General features: G+C 59.3%; 1 protein-coding gene across 1 annotated transcript; it reads right to left on the bottom strand.

The window, feature by feature from the left end:
- Positions 1-415: 415 nt before the first annotated feature.
- On the bottom strand, positions 416-26519 carry ALDH4A1 (aldehyde dehydrogenase 4 family member A1). The gene is made up of 15 exons (XM_044769842.2): positions 26370-26519; positions 16591-16684; positions 15954-16046; positions 13472-13519; positions 12509-12664; positions 10796-10945; positions 10628-10702; positions 9641-9828; positions 7354-7427; positions 5140-5336; positions 4941-4988; positions 4060-4212; positions 3483-3604; positions 2593-2711; positions 416-1877 (listed from the first exon to the last, which is right to left on the bottom strand). The coding sequence occupies exons 1-15, from the start codon at positions 26426-26428 to the stop codon at positions 1765-1767; spliced, it is 1689 nt and encodes a 562-aa protein (XP_044625777.1). The 5' UTR covers positions 26429-26519; the 3' UTR covers positions 416-1764.
- Positions 26520-26736: the final 217 nt, after the last annotated feature.

The raw sequence follows: 26736 nt of genomic DNA, 5'->3' as shown, positions 1-26736 counted from the left end.
CACAAAATTACCCATCACAGCACATAGCAGTGTTTGCTACAATAGGTAAATGGCAACGTTTTTGAATCATTAATTATGTGTCTGGTATTGTACTAAGGACTTATAGGAATTAACTCATTTAATTCTCATGACAGGTGTGTTTGTGTGTGTGTGTGTGTATTATTATGCTCAACTTACAGATGAAGAGACAGAAGGTCAGAGAGGTTGTGTAACTTTCTGGAGATCACCCAGCCCCAGCCTATGTGACTCACGTTCCTGCCACCTCCAGCAGGTATTCCCAAACATCAGCACCCACCCTTCCTGCCATCACACTGAGGATCTGCACCCTGACACAGGTGACACATTGGCAACACCACCAGTGTTGGGAGAAGTTGGCCGGCCCCTGTCACCCCCACCAGAAAGACCACCGAGTGGGTGAAGTAACAGGCATTTTATTGGGGGCACCAGGGCAAATCCCGTTGCCACCTCACAGTGCAGTAGAACCAGGACACATCCAGCCCCCGCCGACCACCCCAGCCCCTCAGGGAAACAGTGCAGAACTGGGAGGAGGCAGGACCCGGGCCAGCCCAGGCAGCACTGGTGCCCACCTGACCGTGGGTGCAGTGGGAAATCGTGGCACTCGGGGAAAGGCCACACCAGCCGTCCTGGGGGAGGGCCCAGCACTCTCAGGGCCCCCTAAAAGTCACCCCTTATGGCTCCCCGGCCACTCAGAATCCGACCCGGAGATATTCGCCAGTGTCCACCCATTGGCTGCGTCCAAAAGCACAGGCCACCGAGGGGCCAGTCCATACAGAGCCACTAACACGCACGGGAGACAAGATTCTACAGGCGACCTCAGCCCAGGCTGGAGGGGGACCCAGGCTATGTCTCCGGGGCTGAGAGGTGGGAGCAACGTCTGCCTGGGCCCGTTCCACCACTGCTCGGCGGGAATGGAGCTCCTGCAGGAAAACCCAGGCGCGGAGTGTGGCCGCATCTCGAGGCGGGAGCAGAGAGCTTGGGGGCAGCTAACACGGCATGGAGGCCCCCCAGGGCTCCCAAACACAGCCCAGACAGGAAGGACCAGCACGTCCCCGCCTCGGCAGGTGGCCTCCAGCGGCAGCCCCCCCCTCCCGGCACGTGGAGATGGCAGGGACCACGTGGTCCTCAGGCGGACACAAGCCCCTGGAGAAAGGCACACGGGTGTCTAAGGCGCATGTTGGCACAGGCCCCTGTGGGGTCAGGCGGGTCTGGGTGAAGTGCCTGTGAGGACGGTGGGCAGCCCAGACCAGGAGGGCGAGGCCAGCTGGTGCCCCATGCCCTGCAGGCCACCCGGTCACACCCAGCCCTGGAGAGCTGGTGGAGCCAGGACCAAGGCCAGAAGCCTCCCTCTGTGGGCCCAGAGCTGCCTCCTTGTCCCCAAGGGATCCTGGGAGCTGCTCCACCGCCACAGGTCCCTAAGCCACTAGACCACAGTGTAAGGAGAAAAGGACAGACAGAATCAGCTGGGACCAAGGTCCTACCTGCCAGATGGGATTTCTAGGGCAGCTGATGGAATAGGAGGTAACAGCCCTGTTCCTCCCTGGCGTGATCCCAAACCAGAGGCCAGCACCTGACCCCGAGGGCGGGACGGGCCAGGATATGGGCCGGTGGGGGGCAGCGGGGCAGATGTCGGCCCTAGAAAGGGGGGTGTCTGTGGGGAGCCGGTTGGAGGGGCTGGGACGGGCCAGTGCAGCGAAGTCAGTAGTCTGGACAGACGACAGAGGACAGCGAGGCGCCGCGCGGGGCTCAGTGCATGTATGAGTAGCGCCAGTCCCCTAGAGGCGCGTGGGTCTCCTTGATGACCTGGGGCGACGTCCAGCGCAGGATGTAGTGGGGGCCCCCCGGCTTGTCATTGGTTCCTGCAGAAATGACAGCTCTGTTATCCTCCGAAAAGACACGACAGCTCTGGGCAGAAGGAAAAAGGGTGGGGAGTTGACGGAATAAAGGGGCCCCAGCCCGGGAAGAGAGCAGCTAAACTAACGCTACACGAGTTCAAGCAGCCCAGGTGCCGGGCGCATCATGGGGAGCGCGCACAGCTGGACAGGCAGGGCCTGACGAGCAGGCAGGCGGTCTGCTCAGGGGTCCATGTGGCCCCCTGCAAGGGGTGTCTGGGAGGCAGGGACGCATGCGGAGGGAGCATTGGACTGGGGGTCAGGAAATGTGGGTTCCGGCCCTGGCTCTGCCACTAGGCCACTGGAACCTTTGGCAAGTCACTGCCCCTCTGTAAGCCTCAGTTTCCCCATTTGTAAAAAGGAGGGTGTTGGACTGAAGTGACCTGGAACATGGTGGTAAAAGGTGTGGGTGCTGGGACAAAAGCCAGCTCCACCACATCCTAGCTGTGTGCCCCGGAGCAAATCACGTCACCTCCCTGGGCCTCAGTTTCCCCCTCCATAAAATGGGAAGAAGAATAATAGTGCCTTAGCTCATGAGGTTGTTGACAGCGCCCTGTGCTAGCACAGCCCCTGGGCCACAGTGCTCGTTAAGTGGCACTGTTCCTATTACTCCTAAAACCCTGGAGACGAAGGGTCTCCCACCAGGAACTCGGCTCCCCTCTGGACAGGTGCACCCACTCACCAGAGGCTCGGGCCCCCCCGAAGGGCTGCTGGCCCACCACCGAGCCGGTGGACTTGTCGTTGATGTAGAAGTTGCCAGCAGCATTCCTCAGCATCCTGGTGGCCTCCTGGACAACGTCCCTACCAGGTGGGGCAGCAGTAAGAGGGCAGCCACTCACCCCGCCCTCCAGCCTCGGGTCCCACCTCCAACCCCCTCACCTGCCCCCGCCCAAGCCAGCCATCCAGGTGAAGTGCTAGGCCAAGTCGGGGACAGCGACACGGGCCAGCCCATGGCTGTGCACCCTTGGGCAGGGTGCTTAGAGTCTCTGAGACTCAGCTTCCTCCTCTGGAAGGGGGTTAGCTCACCTCCCAGCAGGGCTGTTCAAGGACTGAACAGGACGATGGAGGGTCAGCCACACACACTCACGGGAGTGGCCCATCCTGGTCCAGTTTTCCTGCCCATCGGGAGCCAGGGGAACCCCCAGACCCTCCCCACTCAGGTTCCAATCCCACCTGCACTCTCAGAGGTGGACACAGGGTGGCCCCAGAGCCTGGGAGGAAGGAAAGGCCGAGCCTGGGGTTGGCAGGAGCCCCAGACTCGACTCCTGCCTCTGGAGATGAGCAGTGAGCCCCGAGCCCCTCTCCCGCTGTGCAGCACGAGCCATCAAATCCGGGAGCCAGTTAAAGCGCAGATCCCGGGCCGCCCCGAGATGCTCAGACTCATGTGGGGCCCCTGGCCCTGCATTTTAGCAAAGAGCTGGCTGCCTCCCCGGACAGTGCTCGGCTGCCAGCCAGTCGGGCTGAAGGGAGAAAGCAGGGGCGGCATGATTACTAGAGTCCGGGTCCAGGAGGGCGGTCTCCAGGGTGGGGGCAGGACACCAGGCCCAGAGCCAAGGGGCCGCGGCCACTCACTTATCCTGGGCGAACACTGCCCCCGTGAGGCCGTAGCTGGTGGTGCTGTCCACGAGCCGCAGCGTCTCCTTGTACTGGTCGTCGGGGTAGACGTACACGGTCAGCACAGGCCCGAAGATCTCCTGGGGGGAGGAGCCCAGGCTCAGCCTGTGCCCCTCTCCTGAGCCCCTGCAGGCGCGGCCTCCTGCCCGGGCCCCTCTGAGGACAGCCACAGGCTCAGCTCCTGCCCTGTTCACCCCACCCCACCCAGCAAAAGAGCCCAGAAACTTTCTGGCCCTGGCTGCCGGCCAAACCTGCCCCGTAGAGCCAGGGCCCAGACCCTCAGAAACAGGAGACTTCCGACAGCAACTGGCACAGGAACCGCCCAGCAGTGTCACTGTCCCCTCTGCCAGCCTCTGGGGGAGGACCCCCACCCCTGCACTGCCATCCTGGGCAAGTGCCTTGACTCCTCGGAGCCTCAGTTTCTCATCTGTGAAATGGGGTAATGGCACGAGAAAAAACGCCATGCAAAGGCCCTGTGCCTACGCTGTGCTCGGGTGAGACTGACCCCTCGACACCCAGGCTGCTGCCCCACTACCTCCTTCATGATAGGCTCCTGAGGGTCCTTGCTCTCCACGATGCAGGGCTCCACGAAGTAGCCCACCGAGTCGTCACACTTGCCCCCTGCCAGGACGGTGAGGCTGGGCGAGGAGCGGGCGTGCTCCAGCCACTTCCGGATGCGGCCGAAGGACTGCGGCGGCGGAAGGAGAGGCATCAGGGCCGGCTGGGGGGCCGTTCCCAGCAGCAGCCCCCAACACACACCCCGGAAACACCGTCCCGGAAGGGCCCGAACCCAAAATGGGAGGGGCGAGGGCGGACGCCCGAGTCTGGCTGAGCCGCGGCGGCGACGAGGGCAGATGCGCACACTCGCACGCATGTGTGCGCGTGTGATAGAAGTACAGGTGCACTCACGTATAAACACAACACACAAGTGTGCACAAGCGCATGCGCACGGCCACCTGTCCTCATGCTTAAGTACATAGGTATACGTGTGCTTATGCTCACGCATGAAGACCTACACGTGGCCTCTATACATACATGAACACGAATGTGTGTGCGTGCACACCCGTGGGTGGCTTTGTCCATGTATGGAGATATGTGCGTGTGGACGTGTGTGTTCCTGTGGGAGACCCACATGCACGCCCACACGCAGATGGGAGGGCCTACTGCGCATGCACAGGCACACACGCACTTGCGGGGAGCCAGCTGAGCCCGGCGGCAGGGGTGCGGGAGGCGAGCTCTCTGCTTACGGCCGACTCCGCCTCGTCCAAAGCTGGGGCGGGGTGCACGTGTGGCCGGAGCGGCCCTGCTGGAAGCAGTGGGCCCGGTCGCCCGGGTTCAGGCCCCCGCCCCTCCTCCTCCGTCTCCCCCGGGTCCGGCCTCGGCCCCGGCCCCAGGAACGCCCGCTGCTCCCCGTACCTTGGCATCAATCACCGCGGAGAAGAAGGTCCCAAAGTCCTCTGCAGGCTGGAGGAAGGGGAGACGAAGAGACCGAGTCACCGCAGGCCCGGGACAAAGGCAGCCCCTCCCCACTCGCCCCAGCCCCCCCGCCCCGCGCGGGAGCCTCCAATCCCATCAGCCCCCCGCTGCGCCGCGGCGGGAGGAAGGCGCCACTCACGTCGCCCACTTTGATCCTGCCGTGCTCCTCCAGCAGCCGCCCTTTGATCTGCGGCCACAGCGAGCGGGGCACGTAGAGGCGCGAGCAGGCCGAGCACTTCTGGCCGCCGTACTCGAAGGCCGAGCGCAGGGTCCCACTCACCACGCTGTCCACGTCGGCCGAGCGGTGGACGAAGTGGAAGTTCTTGCCCCCACACTCTGCAAGGGCCGGGGCGCGGGGTGACTCGGGGAGCAGGGCCGGCTCCCACACCAGTCCGGGGACCCTGCGCGCTGCCCACACCCGTCCCAGGGGCCTGCGATCAGCCCCCAGTCCCGGACGGATGGGAGCGGGAGGAGCCGGGCCTATCCTCCCCCTCCACAGACGAGAAAACGGAGGCCAGGGTCAGGGTGCTGCCCGACCTAAGGGCAGAGGAGGACCAGCACCCAAGGCTCCTGAGGGTCAATCCGTTCCCAGAAGTGGGCGCCGCACTCCTTGAGTCACCCCACCCAGTGAGAGGAGCACGGCCAGGGCGGGGCCCTCTTCCTACCCACAGGGGGACTGCTCCCATCTCCTTAGGATGAGGGAGCTCAGGCAGGTCCTTCACGCTCCAGCCTCGGTTTCCTCCCTCGGACAAGCATCAGCTAACAGCAGCTCCAGTGACAGAGCACTGAGTACCTGCCGGACTGTCCGGGGCCTCTGCCTGTCCCGCTGAAATCTCACCACCTCCCGCTGTTATTCCCATTTTAAAGACGAGAAAACTGAGGTGGAAAGATCCAATCACAGGCTCGAGGGTGGGCTGCGGGAGAGTTGGCAGCGTTTCTCTCCCTCAGGGGGGCGGGGAAAGGAGATAGCAGAAAACCATGGGCAGCTCCCCGAAGCGGCTTGCTGGTCCCCATCTCGCGGAGGCTGGACTGGGGGCACTGGGGGCCGAGAGCTGGCCCTGAGGAGGGCTCCCCTTCCCTGACACCCCCATCAAAGCTCCCCATGGCTCAGGAGTGGGGTCCAGTCTTCACCCCAGGAGTAGGGGCACTGAACCCACAGCCCCAGCTCTGCCGACCCCGTGCTGTGTGGCCCCGGACAGCCCTCCCTCTCTCGAGATCTCGGCATTTACCCAAAGTGTGTTCCACGAAACACTTGGGCCACGGGGCCTCTGCAAAAGTGCGCTTCTGTGGCCCCAAGAGTTGGGGAAACACACATCAGACCTTGCTCTTGAAGATGTACAATGCAAGTTGGAGCATTAAAGGCTCTGAGAGGTCCTGCAGGCGAGGAATCCATTTTTCTTTAACACAGCGGTGCCTCATTTCCCTGACCATGGAATGCTGCTTCACGGGACAACTAGTAACATTTCAGTAAGATCTAGCCCTGCCGACCTCTCAGCTCCATCTCCCGTCGCCACCTCCCTCTCTCGAGGTCTTGGCATTACTCCAGTTACGCTGGCCTCGTCTCCCCATGTACAAGTTCATTCCCACCCCACGGCCTCTGTTTGCAGTCTCCCCTGCTGAGATCCGGGCCGTGCAACACGGTAGACGCCAGCCACAAGTGGCTATTTAAATTCAAACTCATTAAAATTCAACAAAACAGAAGATTCCCTTCCTTGGCCCCAGCGGCCACCTTTCAAGTACGTGATGGCCACACAGGGCTGGTGGCTACCACGTCAGACACGCAGATAGAGAACGTTTCCATCATCGCGGGACATTCTACTGGACGGCACTGGTGCCCCAGAGGGCCCCCCCCCAGGTCTTTGTGAGGCTGGCTGCTTCTCCTCATTCAGGTCTCCGCTCAAATGCTCCCTCCGTGAAGAGGCCCACCTGCCCACCACCGCACCCAGCCCCTGGGCGCTCTGCTCGTCACCTCTTTTCCCTCCTTTAATTCTTGATGGCCCCGGTCACGACCTGACGCCACCCATCTGTCTATCGACTGCCTCCTGCTACTGGAACAGACTGGCAAGGGCTGGGTCTGCCACTCCTCATCTCTGCATCCCCAGTGTCCAGAAAGTAGCTACATGGACGCTTAATAATTTATTTGCTGAAGGACTGACGAATGAGTGAAAAAATGCACCTTCTGAGGCGCCAGCACTGTGCACAACTGCGGACCTGCCTCCGCCCCGGCACCCAGCTCTCAGCTCCTGCACGGCCTCCCCGCCTACAGCTGCATCACCTCCACCTCCTCTTCTTCCATCGTGGCCAGGGGAGGGGTCCCTGGGGCCACGGGGAAGGGGTGGCGAAGGGCCCTTACCTCCGGCCAGGCGCGGGAAGGTGCGGAACCGGTCCAGGTTCTGGGCCACCTGCTTCCACAGGTGTTTGAAGGTACTGAAACCAGAGGACACGGTTAGGGAGCCGGGCTGAGGTTCCTGAGATGGTGAGGGTCTTGGGGAGAGGGGAGCTGTCCCCACCAGAGGAAGGGGCCGAAAAGCCCAGGGAGGAGGGCCAGGGTCGCAGCCCAGCAGGAGGCGGGCAGGGGTCACAGCCATGGTGGCGGGGAACCAAGGAGGTGGTGGCGGCTGGAAATGGCTGCATTCTGAGTCTACAGGGAGGGAGCAAGGGGAGGCTTGGCGGCAAGATGGGGCAGAGAAGGCCAGAGGGTGCTGGGTTCAAGGCTTGACTGAGACACTCATGGCTGTGTGATCTTACGTTCATCACTTAACCTCTCTGAGCCTCTAATTCTGCACCTCCTCTGGAAACAAGAGAGAAGGATCCCACCTGGCAGGGCTGTTTTGTGATTCACTCTAATGCGAGTCAAGTGCTCAGGACAGTGCTGGGCACTCTGCGGGTGCCTGATGGGGACAGACGCTGTCACGGTCTGGGAGGGACGCCCTGGCCCAGTGCCCAGGCTTCCAGAGGCCGAATTGAGGAAGGTCCTGGGAGAGCGTGCCGGGCCCCCACCTCCTCCCCGAGCTGCAAGTGTGACCAACCTCAGCACCAGAAAACAATAAAAATGCTAATCAGCAGGGAGCCGGAGACACAGCAGCTAATACTAATTTATGACTCTCCCACCTTTCAGCCTCAGAGCATGGCAAATGGGGCCGGGCCGCGCCGCCCGCTAATCGGCAGGGACGGCGGGGCCAGCGGCAGCAGAGCGGGCCTTCTGGAAAACGGCCCTCCTCAGCAAGTCTGACGCTGCCATCGCCACCCGGTAAAGCTTGGCGGGAAGCAGCGGGGGAGAGCCTGAGGCCGGCAGAGGCAAGAAGTCATTGCAGATGTCCCCAAGGACACCTGGAAGGTCCCCGAGTGCAAACCTCAACACTGGAACCCCAGTGGCCCTCGGGCACCTCAGCCGCGAAGTGACCGGCAGGTGGGTCATCTTCTTGGGCCAAGCCTCCCAGGCGCCCACCTCCTGCCCCACCCGAGCCTGGACCCTCCCGCTGACCCCACCTGACCCTGCTCCTCGCTCACTTGCATCGGCCCCTTCCCCGTCTGCCCGCTGTCTCCACCCAGGTTCGGGCCCCTCCTCGGATGTGGACGGCCTCCTAACCGACCTCTTTCTGGCCACTAGCACAGAGCAGCCAGAGCGGTCACCTGGGCCAGAGGCTGCGAACGCAGGGGCCCGGAGGGGCCAGGCAGGGAGTGAAGGCCACCTGGGTATGCAGAGACCCGGGCTGGGGGGGCACAGTGGGGAACCGGAGAGCGCCTGCCCGCCTCCGGCCAGTGACACCACATGGCAATGCAGGCCCAGCGACCGGACGGTCCAGGTCATCAAGAGAACATTTGGGTTTTTACATGAAACTGTCCCAGTTGTACAAGGCTGGTCCATCGAGACCAGGAGAGCCCCTTGCCAGGCCCCCTGGATTTGCGACCTCTGCTTCAAACAGAACTCTGATTAAGCCACTCCCTCTGTGTAAAACCTTCCATGGCTCCCATGACCTTCAGGAAAAAGTCCAGACACCTTAGTGGGCTCACAGGGCCTTAGAGGCAGCGGACTAAATCCCCGAGAGGTGGGGTCTTGTCTACTTCTCAAGAACACTGCTGAGCAGGGGCTCGATAAAGCCCTGCTGGGTGAGTGAAGGAATGAACAACCGCAATGGAACCACGCCCCGCCCCCACCCTCTTACCCTCAGCCCCCGAATGCCACTTGGGCCACATGAGGCCACCTCCACCTCCCACATTCTCTCCACCCCACCCCCCTCATCTGGCAACTTCTCCGTCTGATGCCACTGCCTCCAAGAAGCCTTCCTGACTTCCTCCTGCAATTCCTTCCAAGCGCCCTCGAGCCTCTTCCAGTAGCAGAGGTGACTTCGAAATCGCCAAACCCCCGCAGGCTGCTTCTAGCCTTCGCAGCTCTTCCCTGCTCATCACCTAATCTGACCCTCACAACTACTCTGCAGGGGAGGGAGAATCACTCCCGTTGTACAGGGGAAGAAACCGAGGCTCAGAGAGGTGAAGTGGCTCACCCACGGCCACACAGCGAGTAAGTGGGCACGGTCAGTGCCTGACCTCTGGGTTCACAGCCCCAGCTCCTGGACAGAGGTGACGAGGCCGTTGCCTGGTGAACGTCCCCATGCCACCCGCCACGCCCAGGGACTTACGGCACGCTGCCTGTGAAGTTGATGCCACAGAGGTGCTCTGAGCTGGTGACAGTGTCCCCAAATGTGGGCCCATCAGCCGGCACAAACTGGATGATGTTAGGGGGCAGGCCAGCTTCCCGGAGGACGCGGTAGACGGCGTAGCTGGCCAGCATGGCAGTGTCACTGGGCTTCCACAGGACCACATTGCCCTGCCCGGGAGGCAAGGTGATGATCCATGAGGCTGGGGCCACCAGCCCCCATTCCCACCCTACCCGGAAGCATGGCCATCCCCCACCTGGAACCACCAGGCCTCTGTGCAGGCCAGGATGTCCCCTACCCAACCCCACTCCTCCAGGTGTCAGGCTTTGCTCTAACAGCCCTTGCCAACAAGACCCCACCCTGCCCTGTCTGCTCCCACACTCTGGCCAGGGCTCCCTTCCTCTGGAAGCCTGTGCAGTCTCATCCTGCCAGCACCCTTGGGCACATGTGTTCTGGGTGTGTCTGAGTCACTGGGCGTCACTGGGCATAGCTGGGCAAGTGCTCACAGGGCTCCCTGCATGTGTCCTAGGTGAGGCACGTGGGCAGCTCGGCGTGCACCCCGCCTGTCTGTGCATGAGCATCCTCCAGCTCACCCGGCTGCCCTGGGGCGGGGGGTCCAGACCCCCCCCCCAACTCTCAGCCCGCCTCCTGCAACTCCGTGAGCCCCCAGGCCCTCTGAGGGCAAGGCTGCGTCTCCCCCATCAGACTGGGAGCTCATGAAGGCAATGGCCACCTCCACCCTGATAGCGGCAGTGGTGCCCAGTGACTTTAAAACTAAGCCTGAATCCTTTTCTGTCACATCATTTACTCGCTGTGCGACCCTGACAAATAAGCCCCTCGCCGCCCCCGCCCCCTGTGCTTCTCCCCACGACCAGGGCCAGGACCCGAGGGGCTCGAGTGTGGCCTCTTGTCTGTTCAGAGGGGACAATGACTCACTCCCGCCATCCCCACCCCCTGCCCACGTCTCACCATCAAGGCCGGCGCCCCCGCCAGGTTGCCGCCGATTGCGGTGAAGTTAAATGGAGAGATGGCTGCCACGAAGCCCTGGGGGACGAGGAGGCGGCGGTGAGGCCGAGCTCAAGCTTCGGGCAGCCCCCGCCCGCCCCGCCCCGCCCCGCCGCCCGCCGCTGTGGGTACCTCGAGCCCCCGGTACACCACGCTGTTGGTGCTGGGCGGCACGCTGATCGGCTGCTGCCCCTCCAGCTCCACGGCAAACTTGGCATTGAATCTGAAGAAGTCGATGAGCTCGGCCGCGGCGTCGATCTCCGCCTGGATCACCGTCTTACCCTGCAAGGTAGGAGGGCCGGGGTCGGCGGTGGCAGATGTGCCTCCAGTTAGCCCTCTCCTGACACTGGACCCTGCGCCCACAGTGACATCATGTGCAGGATGCTGGCGGCTCGTTCCCAGGGATGATCATGCGCCCTCGCTGGGGGCATCTGGGCCAAGACCAGGGGGCCTGACGACTGCAAACATCTCCTTAGACTGTCTGTTCTTCCTGACAGCAACATGAGCCATGAGGAAAGGACGCTGGGCAGCAAGAATGGGCTTTCTCGGACGGGGCGGCCCCTCCTTGGTACACAGGGTCACCGGCAGCTGCTCGTCCTGCTCGTGACACGGAGCAGGGAAGCTGAGCTGAGCTGCATCACCCCCACTCTGTGCGGCCACCACGCTTCCCACAAGCTCCTGAGTGTCTAGTCAAATCGAGAGGCACCTCCCTCTGGTCTTGTGGCTCTGCCTGCCCGAGCATGGCCCACGGGACACTCCGGAGCCCGACACCCACAGCAGGGGCTGAGAGAACCAGGAGACAGCTGGCCGGGCGTGGGGCTGTCGTACCACCTCCGGGCAGCAGCAGGGGCTCTCAGTGCGGACCCCCCAGCAAGAGCTCTGGGCTGACCCAGCCCAAGGCTCATGCCTGGAGGTGGCGAAATTAACCTTCTCCCTCTGCTCCTTCCCCAGCTCTGTGCTGCCCGTGCCGCTCGCAGGCTCAACGTGCACTTGCTCAAAAACGCCCATCAGGACCTCCTCCAATTCCAGGAAGACACGGTGCAAGGCACAGAAAGACGGAGAACAGTAGCACATGATGACTGTCCCCAAAAAGCTTGTACAAGGGACAAACACATAGGAAGTCATGACACCCCCATGCGATCCAGGCTGTAACTGACGAATGAACAGCATGCTACGGGAGCACGGAGGCAGGGCTGATCCTTTTGGACAGAGAAGGTTCTGGAAGCCTCACAGAGGAGGTGATATCTGGACTGGACCTTGACGGGTAAGAGTTCAAGGGGCAGAGAAGAGTGAGCATTCCAGGCAGGGGACACAGGGCGGAGGCAGGGAGACGGGATGGGATGGCCACAGTCCAGGAATCTTGCCAATGGCAACATCATGGCGGGATGGCCTGGCAGGAAGGGCAGAGCAGCTGGCGAGCTGGACAGAGGCCGGAAACAAAGGGCCCTGGGTGCTGGGCTCAGGCCTTGGGACGTGACTCTCAGTGACAGACATCTTGGTGGTTCACAAGCCTGGAGTGACCTGCTGGAGGTGTCAGACTGACCACTGAGGGCTGCAGGGTCTGCCCGAGCCTGCAGGACCGCACAGGGCACCTGTCAGTCCAGGCAAAGCCTGACAAAGGCCTGGCCCGGGACGGGGTGGAGGGGAGGGGAGGGGGCATTTCCACAGTAGGATATGCAGGCCAAGCACAGTCCCCTCTCCTAGGCCTCGTCCCCCAAGGACATCTCTGGGTCTCCAGCACACAGGGCAGGGCTTGGCACCCTGAAGCTGTTCAGCTGATGTCTGCTGGATCGAATGGGGCAGGAGTGCCCCAACCGGCCCCGACTGTGCCCAAGGGCACCTCACCTGTCCCACCATCGTCTTGGCAAGGACCTCCGCCCTGTGTGGCCCGCTCAGCATATCCGCCGCCCGTAGGAAGATCTGGGCCCGGTCAGCGACAGGCTTCAGGTCCCACTCTTTCCTGGCAGCCAAGGCGGCCTCGATGGCTTTGTTGAGCAGGGCCTGACGAAGAGGAAAAGGTGAGGGGCTTCCTCCCGCAGCAGGAAGGGCCCCAGGGGAGTGAGCAAGGGAGGAGAGATCTGGAGACCCCTGGCTCCTGGCTGCTGCAGACCCTGTGGTCCCATTGTCAGCTGGGGCGCCCCAGGCTCGGAGCCCATCCTTCTCGTCTGGAGAAGTCTGAGGGACTTGCCAAGGACTTGGCACTGAGGCCTGCAGCTGTTAAACCTACTCCACTGCCTCTGTGGGCTCATCGGGGCCTCGCTGCAGTCCTGGGACCTGGGGCTCCTGAACCTGCCGGAGCCTCCAGCCTGGAGGTCAGGGGCCCAGCCTTGCCCTCGCCAGGCAGAACCACAGCCTGAGACATCCACCTGCTGCTGGCATCGCAGACGCCAACTGCCCTCACTGCCACCTGATGCCAGCTCCTGGACCCCCAGCCACAGGTCACCCCACCCCTCTGCCTGGCGCTCCATGATGCCAGTTCTCTGCCTGGCTTTCCATCCACGATGCCTTCAATGTCCCTGACTTGACCTTCCAGAATCGACTCCCATCTCCCAAACCAGGATCTGCCTCCCAGAAAGGGCCGTGTGGGGGTGTCCCAGCCCTGGCCCAGGCAGCGCCCCTTGGCTCAAGTCAACCCTTGCATGCCTGGCCCCATCAAAGACGCCCACCCAGAGACTCAGTGCCAGCCGCCCCTCACGCCCCCACCCCCACGGCCAGAGAGGAAAGGAGTGACTGACGTCTACCTGCACGTCAGCAACTAGCAGGGCAAGAGGGGGCAGCACCCCAACCCCACAGTTGCCAGGGACTCACCTTGTCTGCATAGCAGAACTTGGCCACCTTGTGTCTGTGGTTAAAGGGCTGGAAGAAGAGAGAAGCCTGAGGTCACTATGGGGACTCCCTGAGGACAGGCAGGGATGGGGCCGCGCTCAGAGCTCGCTTTCCAGGCAAGAGTCTTCGGCACACTCACTCTCTTCCCTCCACTCCCCATGAAGCCTTCTCCTGTCGCCCCCACCCACATGGATCTCTCCCTCTCGAGAGTTACGGAGCACCTGCTGTTCAATGAGTAAGACATGGTTCCCATTCCAGAAGGCTCACGGTCCAGGAGAAAGGCATGGATGGTCTTTCGAGGAAAGTGTGGACTTGGTGGTCAGACAGACATGGATGGGGCCTTATGTCAACTGACTTCCCTTCTCCAACTCTCCTCATCCAGGAAGTAGGGACTTCCTGCCTCATCGCTTGGAGTGGAGGACCAAATGGGGTCACAGGTGAAAATCCTTCCCAGCCAGGTCTGGCATGAGGCCACAGCTCAGTGATGGGTGCTGTCACCACAGGAGGCCCAAAACGATGCACTGGTGTGAAACGCTCGAGATTTCTGCCAGGCCCCAAAGTCCCCAGGGAACAGAGCAATCGCTTCTTGAGCCCCTTTGCATGAGGCCCTGATTTACTCATCTAACAGGGAGGATGCTCAACCACATTTACAAACAGAACCTGCAGTGCTGGGTATCAGCAGGAGCAGTAAAGAGGGGGAGATGTCACTTTTTTCCCTACCCAGGGCTGCAAATAGATTTAATGCCATAATCGTCAACTTTGGGGTCTTCCCAGGGGCTACGGGGGCTTTCCTGTCTAGCGCACGTGACTGCTGACTTTGAATTCAGTTCCTCAGTTGCACTCGCCACCTTTCACGCACCCGATAACCACGAGTGGCTGGTGGCCACCATCATCATCACAAACAGAAAGCTCTATGGGGCAGCGCCGGCCTAGGTTTGAGTAGAAGGTGGCCTTTTCCCCTTCGCTTTAACCCCTGGCACAGTCACCTGCGTCCTGACCACACCTGAGATTGGCTGGTGACACTTAAGGGCCGAGAAGGCAGCTAGGACCAGGCCCTTCCAGTGAGCAGATCCCAGTGAACTGCGGATCTCACGAGTCAGCAATGTGTCCTGGGAACACAGCTCCTGCCCTCACACCGGCCACTGCCCCAAATGCCTGGGCTCCAGCCATTACCACGTGGCCAGGTCAGCAAGGCAACACAGAAAATGAAAATCAGAAGTGCCACCCAGGGTGTTATCAAAATCCCAGCCACCTGGAAAATCCCAGGGGACACGGCAGCTGCAGAGGCCTGAGGGAGTCGTAGGTGAGGGCAGGCTCCAGGCAGTTAGAGGCGAGAGTGGTGAGCGAAACCGTGGGAGCTGCTCTCAGCTGGCACCTGCCAAACACCTGGTGCAGACCCGAGGAGCCTGCAGACCCCAGGCCGTGCTCCGACAGCTCCAGGTGTCAGGCCCTCTGGTCGCTGATCCAGCAGCAGGAGCTCCAGGATGCCTCTGTGGGCGACTCCCGCCCCAGGCCATCCTGGGAAACCTCAGAGCGGGAGCCCTGGGTCCTGAGCCTTACCCCTGTGCACACCTGCTCAGGGTTCCCTCCGGACAGAGCCAGAATATGCTCGCCCACTTGCAAAGGGGCCAACCCTTTACTCCCCAAATTTAGAGACCTAAGACTTCCTTGGTCCATCCTTAGGGCACACCAGTTCCTGGGTCCACAAACTCCAAGCAGGTAGATTTCTTAGGCCAAGGTCATCACAGGTCACAGCAAGGTGACCTTGTTGCACTGTATGCAAATTAATCCTCTTTAGAAACTGTCAGGGTGTGAATGGATTCATTTACATCAAAATCAAATGGCTCTGGTTCTGGAAAGCCTGGGTCTATCACCCCTGTTCCAAATCTCACTGTGCCACCCCAGGCAGGTCATTCAACGTCTCTGAGCTTGTCTCTCTGAGCTTGTCGCCTGATCTGTAAAACTTGCTAACTTCCTGCTCTCCCTGCCTCAAAGGGGAGTGGCAGGGACTGAAGCAGGAGCTTGTGCAATGGGACAGGGCCTCTTCAATGTGCTGCCAAAGGAGCACAGCTCCAGCAGGAGGGCTTCTAGGAGGAGGCGACACCTGGCCACACCCTGGGCGTTAGACCAGTGGTTCCCAAATACAGACAGGGGCATTGGAGCTTGAACTTCCTTTGGAAGGATTATCTTTGCTTCTGACATGCAGTCCTTTTTTCCTACTCTCCACGATCAATGAGAGAACTAAGAGCTGGCGAAGCTGGCGGCAGTGGTTGTTTTTAACTTCCTCCTGGCAGCCCTCCGGGATTGCTGCTGGAAGTTTTATACTGGTGCATGGAATTCAAAATCCAGGAGTGGACTATAAACTCCTCTGGAGGCAGAGACCCCACAGTGCATGCTTATGTGCAGCCCAAGAGACAGACCCCAGATTCACGGAGGCCGAGCCCAGGCCACCCACTGGACTCACCGACACCTGGTACTGCACATCCGAGGTCCACACCTCCTCGTCCCCCACCACGCATGGGATGGCCTCCGTTCGGCCCTTGAGGTCCTTCAAGGCCTGAAGGGAGGACAGAGGGCAGATGGGCACCCTTCTCCTCTCCGTCCGCCTAAAACCCCAACGCAGAGTCTGCAAACGCAGATGCCCAGACAGGAACAGAAATGAGAAGGGGGCAAGCGGGTCTGCGGCCACAGAGTGTGCGCTCTCCTCGGCGGGTGGCAGGATTCAGCTTCCATCCATCGCCACTTTCCGTCTTGCCGGGTCTTCCCATTACAAAGAGATTTTTTTAAAAACTGCATCTGAAATTTATGTGAAATCTCATGATTTTAAAATACCGGCAATTAATGGGAGAATGTTTTTAAGTATGAAACATCCGTGGGTTTAGGACCCCTGACCTGGACTGAGGCCCCAAAGTGGCCCAGGCTGCCCCGCTGCCGCTCCCAGCCTCTGCCACCCTCCAGACGCACGGCTCTCCCCAGACTCCGGGTCTCCTGCCAGGGCTGGGCAGGGGCAGGAGGGGTGATGGCTGTGGGCTCGGAGAAGCACCATGGGTGCTGGTGGAGGCTGCCCTTGGCCGGCTGGGGTCCCCCGCACTCCCCCTTACCTTTTGCAGAGCATCTCGCTCGGGGCTGCCCCGTGTGAACGCCAAGATCGGCTCGTTGGCCACCGTCAAGGCGGAGGTGTGTTTCCACCGCAGCCTGGGGTGCGAGAGCGGAGACAGAGGTGGACAGGTCAGCAACAGCCGCCACCAGACCCAGCCCCTCAATCGCTGATGGGGGGTCCTGGGTTGGCCCAGAAGCCTGAAATCCAGAGAAACTAGAGAACTAGGGGCCCAGAGCTGGCCTTGGGGTCCCAGACCCAAGTTCAAATCCCAGTTGTGCCGCTGTGTGTCCTTGGGCATGTGACCTGCCTCCTCTAAACCTGTTTCTATACCTAGAAAGTGAGATAACTGTGCAAACTTACATGGTTGCTTGAAGTTTAAATGCATAGATGCAAAACCATTTTTAAGTGTTCTGCACATGGAGAGGGTTTATTCTCACACCATTGCCCCACAATGCGGACTTTATCCCAAACGGCCCCACGCGGCTTCTGTCTCTAAGCTGAAACGGCAGCACGTTCCGAGCTGAGTCTCGGAATGTGAACCAGCTGAGGCTGCCTGGGCACAGAGCTGAGCTCCGCGTGGGCAGGAACATCTAAAATGTGGACCGTGAACTTGGAGGAGGGCCCTGGGCTCAGTCCACAGACACAGGGAGGGCTGGCCTGGGGTTCAGGGACTAATTCCTGGGCATGGAGCTTCAAGAGCTCCTTGTTCTGGACGCCCTGTTTAATCCTGAACTTTATGACCTCAGTGACGAGTGACCGCTAGTGACCACCCCCCCGACGTGTCTGAGGGTCACAGGGCAGGAGGACAGGTGGGTAAGACCTGGGACTTCAGGGCCCGTCACTCCCAGTCCCCGTGGGGTTTCCCCTCCAGGCCTCAGTTTCCTCATCTGTAAATGAGGACAATCATGACGACAAAGGCCACCTAATGCACACAGGGCCTTAGACTTGATAACGCCTCCCATCCATCACGGCACCCAAGGGGCCTCACCAGCAGGCCCACTATGGAAATAAGGTAATTTAGGTCCTGGAAGGAAAAAGACTAGTTCAAGATCAAGATCAGGAGAAACCTAGATTTGAGTCCAGAAAAAGCCAGATATATCTCCCTCTGGGGTCAGCAGCCCGCAGCCAGAGACCAGTGGGAACACACCCGCGATGGACAAGCCGGGCTACTGGTCACTGCGGGAGGGAGAGCATACACCGGGGGGATGGGGGGGCCTCTCGGGAAGAGGGTGTCGGGAAGAACTGGATCTGGGTGCTGGATGGGTGCACTGGGGAAGCCGGGGTTTGCTCTGGATGGGATATGTCAGAGGGCGGGGCCATTCTATGGGTGAAAAAGTAGCGCTCCCTCATTTAGCAAGAGAGGGGGATGTCCCACACTTCGGGGGTGGCACAGTGACCTCTGTGCTCAGTCAAAATTATGAAGGGGCTTGTGGCACCTCAGCCCACGCTCAGACCTTGTCTGAGGCTGGGGTTCAGTAAGGCTGTTTATGCCCAACAGGAGAACAAAACAACCCGGCTATGAGTGTCAGGGCACTTTTTTGTCTTTCTCACTGGGGAGGGGTCTGGAGGCTCAAAGACCCAGCTGGGGAGGCCTGGAGGAAGGACACGAAACCAGGGGCCGGGAGGGCAGGTCCTTCATTCACTCTACAAGGTTACTGGGCACCTGCCACAGCTCTGACGCTGTCCTAGATGACGGAGATACTGCGGTGACCAAGACGGCAAGGGCTCTGGCTGCAGGCAGCTGACCTCGGGGGGAGGGACACGGGCAAGAAATAAACACAATAATGACAGTGGGGACACAAAAATGAGTAAGTAAGGGGAAGGGTGTGGCTACTTCAGCCACGGTAGTCAGGGAGGGCCTCTCTGAGGAGGTGACCTCTGCAGGAGACCAGGAGGAGGCCTGAGAAGAGCTGAGAGGACATTCCAGGAGGTGGGAGGAGCACGTGGTAGAAAGAGCAGAAAGGGGCTTGTGCAGCTGAGGAAAAGGGAGAGGGGGCAGGGCCAGGTGGTCCAAGATCCCCAAGGGCAAAGTGAGCGACCTCCTTCCTCCTCTCCCCCCACCTGCAGCCCCCAGGCCACACCCATCCACCCAAGGAAGCCAGTGACATTCCTCAGGCCCCACCCTTTCCCCACACCAAAGGAGGACGTGTGGCGCTGCTTCAGCCTGTAACCTCGGGCAAGGCCCTGGTCTGGGAGCTGGATTCCTTTTAGATGATGGAAGATGGTGACCCCATCTCCTGGGGTTAAATGAGAATGCAAAGCTGTAGACTGGCTCAGTAAATTAAAATCCCACACCCACTGTCAGGGGCGGTGGGGGGAGGGGGGTGGTGGGACAGAGAGGCGGGAAGAACCACCAGCAGCCAAAAGCCTGAGCAGCTCGTCAGGATAGGGCTGGGCCACGTCCGTTCCACGGGGCCATGCAGAAGGTTCCAGCAGCCTCTCTGGGCCTCAGGAGCAGCACACCTCTGCCAGTCAGTAGATGAGATGGGGCCACGTCCTCTGTAAGCCAGGAGAGTGCTGGCAACAGGCATTGGCTGGGAGCCAGGGGGTGGGCCGCCCCAACGCCACCCCGTACCCCAGCTCCTGGTGGGTGTAAGCAGTGTGGGCTCTGGGAGCGAACACACCCGGGACCACAACCCCAGCTGCTCCATCCGAGCCCTCAGCACACTCTCCTGACCTCTGCCAGGCCTCTGTTCCTCCTGAAAAATGGGGTGACACCATGTTCCTTGCAGGGTCATCGTGAGGATTAAAAGCACTGGCCTTTCCTCACCCCTCCTGCCCTTAGGGTTTCCTAAGAAAACTGTAAAGGTCTTCCAGAATGTTCACTCCACCAGGCCAGACTTTCAAAGGTAAACTGGATCCCAGACATCTCGAGGATCAGGGGCTGGCCCAGGAGCTCGGCACATATGCTGGAATGAATTTAGCACCGCAGTCCACCCGGGGTAGAGGCTTAAACTGTAGGAGCTGCCAGCTCGCCTCTCTCTGTTCCCTCCCAGGCAGGGTCAGGAACAGAAATCCTGCAGGGCTCCCTCCACAGGGAGAGGCCGTCTGGGCAGAGGCCCACTGTGACCTCTGGATCACAAGTCCCCGCGGCTGTCTCTACGCCTGGGAAGACTCCAGGCCCCGGCCCAGCTGTCCGTCAGTCCGAGTGTGGCTTGGGGAAGAGAGAGTAGTTCAAAGAACTGGAGCCAAAAATAATCCCTGGACCCCCACCAAAGGTTTTTCTTTGGGGCTCATGGGCCATTTGGGGTTGCCACGAGCACCTTCCATGGGATCAAGGGAAGGCGGACATCACTCAGTCACAGGATGCGGGGCCTCTGTGAGGACCTGCGAGGCCCTCCTGGGCAGGACAGCATCCCTCATCATTCACTCCCGCATGCAGTCAGCACACATTTATTTCACGCCACAAAGATGCAGGGATAACTCAGACGAAGGCAAAACGCTCACTCTCATCCATCACACACTTCCCTATTACCTACCAGGCGCCTGGCTCCTGGACGCAGCAATGAGTCCCACCCGACCTTTCTTAGGGCAGCTCTCAGCCCTCCCACCCCAGGAAGGAGGCCCGGGGCAGTCTGAACTTGACCCCGCTTCCCCTAACAACCTGGAGTACCCGCCCCTGCTCACCTGGGGACCTCACGGCCTGGGCGTGAGACCTCACTGCCCTCCCCACCCTCTGCTGGTAGCCCGATCAGAGCTGAAAAGGCCACACCACCAAAACGCCTGCAGGGGGCAACATCAGGGCTGGATGGAGCTGCGGGCCAGCAGGTGCAGCCTCAGAAGGTGACAGAGGGGATGCAGAGGGCCTGGGCCCCAGGTCAGCCCTCGGCCTCCACCCCGGCTTTTGCCCGGAGGTCAGCAATAGCTGCTCTTGTTCCACTGTCTCCAAACCATAGCCCAAGTCATGGTTTTCACGTGAAAATTTGATCATCACACACAGAGAGACAGAGGGAACAAGCGCTCAGCTCAACACTACTCAGTGGTTTCTCATTTCTTCTACAATAAAAAACCAGAATCCTTACGGAGGCCTCCAGACTCATTTCCCATCACCCCAGCCCCTCCCACCTCGTTTGCTGCAGGCCAGCCCCCTGGGCTTTTTGGGGTCCCCTCCGTGTGGGGTGTTCTTCACCTGGCTGGCCTCGTACCACCTGGACGGGCCCCTATCGGCTCATCTCACAGCCCCGCCCGTTCCTCGCAGCAGCCCTGGTGTCTGGGCTCCAGCCAGGCTGTGAGCCCCACGTGGCCGGCCCATGTCCATTCCGTTCACCACTGGACACGCTGCTCAGCCCACAGTAAGCACTTGAGAAATACCTTTTCAAACAACGCATGAGCAGTGTCAGAGGCCACACCAGTCCCCCAGGACTGGACGCAGGTGCCTTGGGCGTCCCAGTGGCTGGAGTCAAGGGTGGCTGAGGCCAAGGAGAGGAGTACGAAGGAAATTACCCTTGCCTTCTGGAGCTTCCAGGCTTCCCCGGAGGTTATCAGGGGCCTGATAAGGCCAATTCCCCTTATCCCTTATCGCTGAGATAAGGGGCCCCAGGGGAGGCAGCAGAGAGACAGAGCAGAGAGAAAGCACAGGACCAGGCAGGTCCAGAGGGAGGGGCACCAAGCTGCCTCCACCTTACCGCCTGGGAAAGCCAGGAAACCATCGGAAAAGCCTGGAAACCATGGCGGAACTTTGATTAAGCACTTAGAAGAAGCCTGGCACCCCGCTTAGTGATAATCTCACTGAATCCACACGACAAATGTGTGAGGGACGGAGGTCCTGGTACGACCTCCATTGCACGGATGAGGAAACTGAGGCTCAGAGGCGCCGGGACTCGCCCATGGCTCACGGCCACAGCTCGGTCACGGGCAGGGCAGGACTTGAACCCAGGTCCTCCTGGCTCAGGAGACATACACGCTATGGCAGAAGCAGCTGGAGCACCTCAGAGACCCACGGTCACTGGAGCCGGAGGGGCGGGTACATCCTCCTCACCGTCCAGCCGGCACCTCAATTCCCACCCGAAGAAAGAGGCCACCCCACGGTGGGCAGTGGCTGGCCCAAAGTCACACGGCTGTCCACTGGCACTGCCAGCGCAGCCCAGGGCTTTCCACTCCGTGATGTGGTCTCTGCCAGGAAAGGTCTGGGGGCCAAGCAGCCCCCAGGGAGGGCAGGGGTCTCCCGCATCCCCTGGGGAGAGCAGGGTCCAGCCCAACAGAAGGGGCTCTGCCTTCGGGTAATGACTTCCAATAAAGGGGAGGGACCGAGGACCATCCTGGGCTGCTGGGACCCTCCTGTCTTGATATTCCTGACCCAGGACGGTCACTGAGGGCAGCCCACTGGTGGGGGAGGGGACCAAAGGAAGGATGGAAGCTACACACGGAGTTTTCTAGCTGCCTCTTCAAAATGGTTTTTGCGTATGAATCCGTTTGACCTCCAAGTCAATTCCATCAGGTGGCTATCATCATCATCTTCGTTTTCCACATGGGAACATGCAGCAGCACAGAGAGGTGGAGTAACCTGCCCAGAGCCACACGGCTGCTAAGAGGTGGAGCCAGGATCCACCGCAGGCTGTCCTCTGGGCCATTCCAACAGCCACCAGTCATGGGAACCACCTACTATGCACCAAGCCAGGAGCCGGGCACAGGAGGCAGGTGCTCCAAGGTGCGCCAGAGCCAAACGCTGCCCGAGCGGGGATTCTAACAACTTTAGAAGCAAGTACTAGGATCATCGTAGGTTCTGTTTATTCCTTCACTCAATTATTTGCCGAGCACACGCTGGGTGCCAGGCCCCCAGTAAGGCACTGTTCCATCATCTCTGATCCTTGTGCTACATGGTTGTTAATAAGATTATCCCCATTTTCCAGATGGGACACTGAAGGGCCAAAGCAGAGCTGCCCTGCCAAGGCCACAAAGCGCTGGATGGTGTGGGCTCACAGGTGGCCAGGGGAGGACATTCCAGACAAGGGGTGCCGCCCGGCCACCGCCTGGAGAAGGGAGAGTGAACAGTGGGTCCCGGGAATGATGGGCCGTGCCAGCCCCCTGCCCCACACAACCTGTGCCCGACCACGGTGCAGGCAGGCTGGGGCAAGCAGCAGGGGGCTGTGAAATGGTGAAAATTAAACAGGCTGAGGGGAGTCCAAAGTGACCCAGATTTCTGCAGGGGCCAATTCCAGTCCACAAGCCCCCTGATGTTGGGGGACCCAGTTGGAGTCATCTACGGACCCCCAACACTCGGCAGGGTCTGGTACCAGAGCAAGGAAGGGACAAAATTAACATTTATTATAAGCACACTATATGCCTGGGCTAGTTCTTTTATTTACTAAATTTATAGATAAATATAAAGATGTATCTTGGCTCTTCCCAAAGAGAATTTGCAGAGACACAACCAAGGACACTGATCATAAAGTTAAAGGAAACAGAGAAAAGGGCAGGAGGTCAAGGTCAAAGGAGATGGAGGCCTGGTATCTGGCCGGTATTGACCAGCTTAAGGCCCTGAGCGAGTTCTCCTTAATTCTCTGCCGCCTCAGTTGTTTAAACTGTGAAATGGGAACAGTAACACCTACCTCATAGGTTGCTGAGGAGCTAATGATGCACATCAAAGGCAAATGGCAGCCAGTGTCATTAGTGACCATCCCTACAGGCCATAAAGGCCACATGTGTGTGGTGACCATCTCCAGACTGGACGTGATAAAGATCTGCTGACAAGGAAGACCTCGAATGATCATTCATTCATTCACCAACAGTTTGCCCAGGGCTTTCCAGGTGCCAGACACAGTTCTAGGCCCTGGGGCCACAGAGGAAGGCAGACGAGTCTATGAAGTGAGAAAAGCAAGCTACAAAAAAGTATTTGCACATGAGCTGGTTTTTGTATTGCTGCTTTGTTTAAGCATATATATATTCATGGAAATTTAAAAGGATATTTGATATTAATCAAAATGACGACAGTGGTTACCTCTGTCTGGTGATTTTTGTATTCTTTTTTGCTTTATCTGTACTTTTTACAATAGACAGATGTTAATTAAATTAAAAGAAAACGCACAATTAAGAGTATTTGTAAAAACCGGTTGAGCTTCCTAGCACTCCAGGCAAAAAGGGAAACACTACAGAACCTCACCCATACCAGTTCCTCATGATAGTTTTTCTCGGCACTAGAGTTTTACAGATAGGACACCAGAAATCTCACTAAAAATGTCCTAAAATTGTTTCTCCACAAATGCAGACATGGCATGCCACAGATGTGTCCTAAATATCTGTTGAATAAATGAACAAGGGATCAAACGCCAAAACTGTTCTAGGGCCGTGATTCTCACCTAGGATTTTGCCCCCCAGGTGACACGTGGCAGTGTCGAGACATTTTTTTGTTGTCATGACTTGCGGGTGCTATGGCATCTAGTGCATAGAGGTAAAGAATGCCACTAAGCATCCTACTGTGCACAGGACAGCCCCATAACTCTGTCACCTGACGCAAGTGTTCACAGCGCTGCATTGAGAAACCCCGTCTGGGGCAGCGGGCCAATGCCGGACGGGACGAGGTCACCCGATCCTGCAGATCTGGTTGCAAAACGCTTTCTCTCTGGTTGCAAAATGCTCTTCCCCCCCTCAGGAGGCTTTGTAATTAAGACCAAGAATCTGGAGTCAGACCAACAGCGATTTTACGATCTTAGTCCTGTATTTGCCTAAACGGGCAGAGAAGTTTCCCATCTGTAAAATGGGGATAATACAGTGCTTATCAGCACGGTGCCAGGCCCATGGTACTTGACTGCTTGATCAATATGATTTTTTTTTTTTTTTGAGGAAGATTAGCCCTGAGCTAACATCTGATGCCAATCCTCCTCTTTTTGCTGAGGAAGACTGGCCCTGAGCTAACAACCGTGCCCATCCTCCTCTACTTTATATGTGGGATGCCTACCACAGCATGGCTTGCCAAGCAGTGCCATGTCCGTGCCCAGGATCTGAAGCGGCGAACCCCAGGCTGCCAGAACGGAACATGTGCACTTAACTGCTGTGCCACGGGGGCTGGCCCCAATGTTATTGTTATTATGGCTTTTTTTTAAGGATATGGATTGTTTTCTATCGGATATTAGAGGGTTTTTTATGACAAAGCCTCTCTTCCCATTAAACTGAAAACTCTCCGAAGACCCTATGCACATGTAAACCTCCTGGGCACTCTTCTGTCCAGGGTGCAGCGTGGCCCCTGCACATGGTAGGGACTCAGTGAACACGTGCATCTATGGGGCTTCCATCCAGGGTCCGAGAGGGCTGGTCTCAGAGTGCAGGGAGAGGCTGCAAGCAGGACCACGCTGCGGGTGTGGCGAGCATGCCCTCCTGTTTGGGAGAGGAGCCCTTTCTCCCATGTCCTCTTCCTGTGCCTTCCCCATCCCACCCCCACGCACAGGACACACAGCAGTGCTGAAACTCACCTGTGCCCACAGCTGGGGGCCACCCCTGTGCATCCCCTGGGACACTGATTAACTCAGAAAGAGCTCAGCGGGGGAGACATAGCTGGTCACAGTCCTAGGGGTCAGGCCAACAAAACTCAGATTGGGGGCGGGGCTGCCCAGCTGTGAAAGGGAGGCCAACAGAAACACAGATCCATAAGGGGACAGAGTCTGTGTCCTACCTACCTCCCCTCCAGGCCCAGAGCAGGCAGGGGCTCTGAGAAGGTTTGTCATTGAGCCAGCAAGGGTCCAGGGACCCAACTCCACAGAGTGGGGGTCTGCAAATCTGGGTTCACAGTGCAGCTCCACTCTGAAACTACATCTGTAATTCATCTGTAATTTGGAATAACACTATCTCCCGCACAGAAGACTTTGTTTTGTTTTGTTTGAGGAAGATTAGCCCCGAGCTAACATCTGTGCCAATCCTCCTCTTTTTGCTGAGGAAGACTGGCCCTGAGCTAACATCCGTGCCCATCCTCCTCTACTTTATATGTGGGACGCCTGCCACAGCATGGCTTGCCAAACGGTGCCATGTCTGCACCCGGGATCCGAACCAGTGAACCCCGGGCCACTGAAGCTGAATGTGCGAACTTAACGGCTGCGCCACCGGGCCGGCCCCCAGAAGACGTTTAACTACAAGTGATAACGATTATCGTGATGAATAATAACTGGGCCCTGCCTTTGTGCCAGGCTCTGCCCAATGCACTTCACATGTATTAACTCGTTTACTTATCATAATAAGGCACATACCAAGCACATTATAAGTGCTCCATAGATATTGTTATTCCAGCCACCAGGAGAAAGGAGTCCCTTTTCTGCCCAACACTTAACTTCAAAAAAGCGGAAAAGGAAAAGAGACGTAGAAATCCCGTTAGAGAGAGGACAGGCAGGACTCAGAACCCCAGAAGAGGGTCCTGCATGTGAGGCCGAGGGTGGGGAGGTGAGAAGCGGGGTGTGCTAAAAACAGACGTACCCCCGGGAGGAAGCCACCGCTCTCAGGCGGCGGGCAAATTTCGAAGATCCAGGATTAGGAGGAAGAGGGATTAAAAGTCTCCTTTCCGAGCGTGGGAGCCAGGAGGGCAGTGGGGAACCCCATTCGGCCGCAAGATTCGGGAAGCGGGTCCCCCTCCCTAAATGAAGGTGACCACCTGAGGGGGACAAGGGGATCGCAGTGGGGGTAAGGTCTGGGTAGGGTGCGGAGGGCACTAGAAGAAGCGATCCGCGGCGGAGGGGAGCCCCGGGGTGCCGCCGGGGGTCCGGCAGGGAGGGAGTGCGGCGCGGGGGGGCGCCCAGTGCCTCCCGGGACCCCGGGCCAGCAGACGCCGCTCGGGGCCCCCGGGGCCCGGGGCTCACTCACCCGGCCCCCCGCCAGGGGCGGGCCAGCAGGGCGCGGCGGAGCGCGGGCGACAGCAGCATCTCGGGCTCGCGGGCGGCTGGTCGCGGGAGGGTCCGCCCCGGCGCGGTGGGGAGGTGCTGCCCCGCCCGGAGCGCACCACCTCGGCGGGCGGGGGGGGCCGGCCCAACAGGCCTGTCCTCCGAGTCAGGCTCAACCGAAACTTACCTCCTGTTAATAAAACAGTTCTCTTTTTTAGGGCATGATAGAGGCCACTATGTGACATAGGACAAGGCAACCGAAAAGGGAAGCCGCGAAACATACACGTTTCCCCCTCCTCTCTTTATGGTATGACCCAGCAGCCCTCGAGGGAGAGAGGGCGTGAGGCCCA

Source organism: Equus asinus, chromosome 5 (assembly GCF_041296235.1).
Source record: "Equus asinus isolate D_3611 breed Donkey chromosome 5, EquAss-T2T_v2, whole genome shotgun sequence".
In the NCBI taxonomy this organism is placed as follows: domain Eukaryota; kingdom Metazoa; phylum Chordata; class Mammalia; order Perissodactyla; family Equidae; genus Equus; species Equus asinus.
This window is presented reverse-complemented; position numbering and strand designations above follow the sequence as displayed.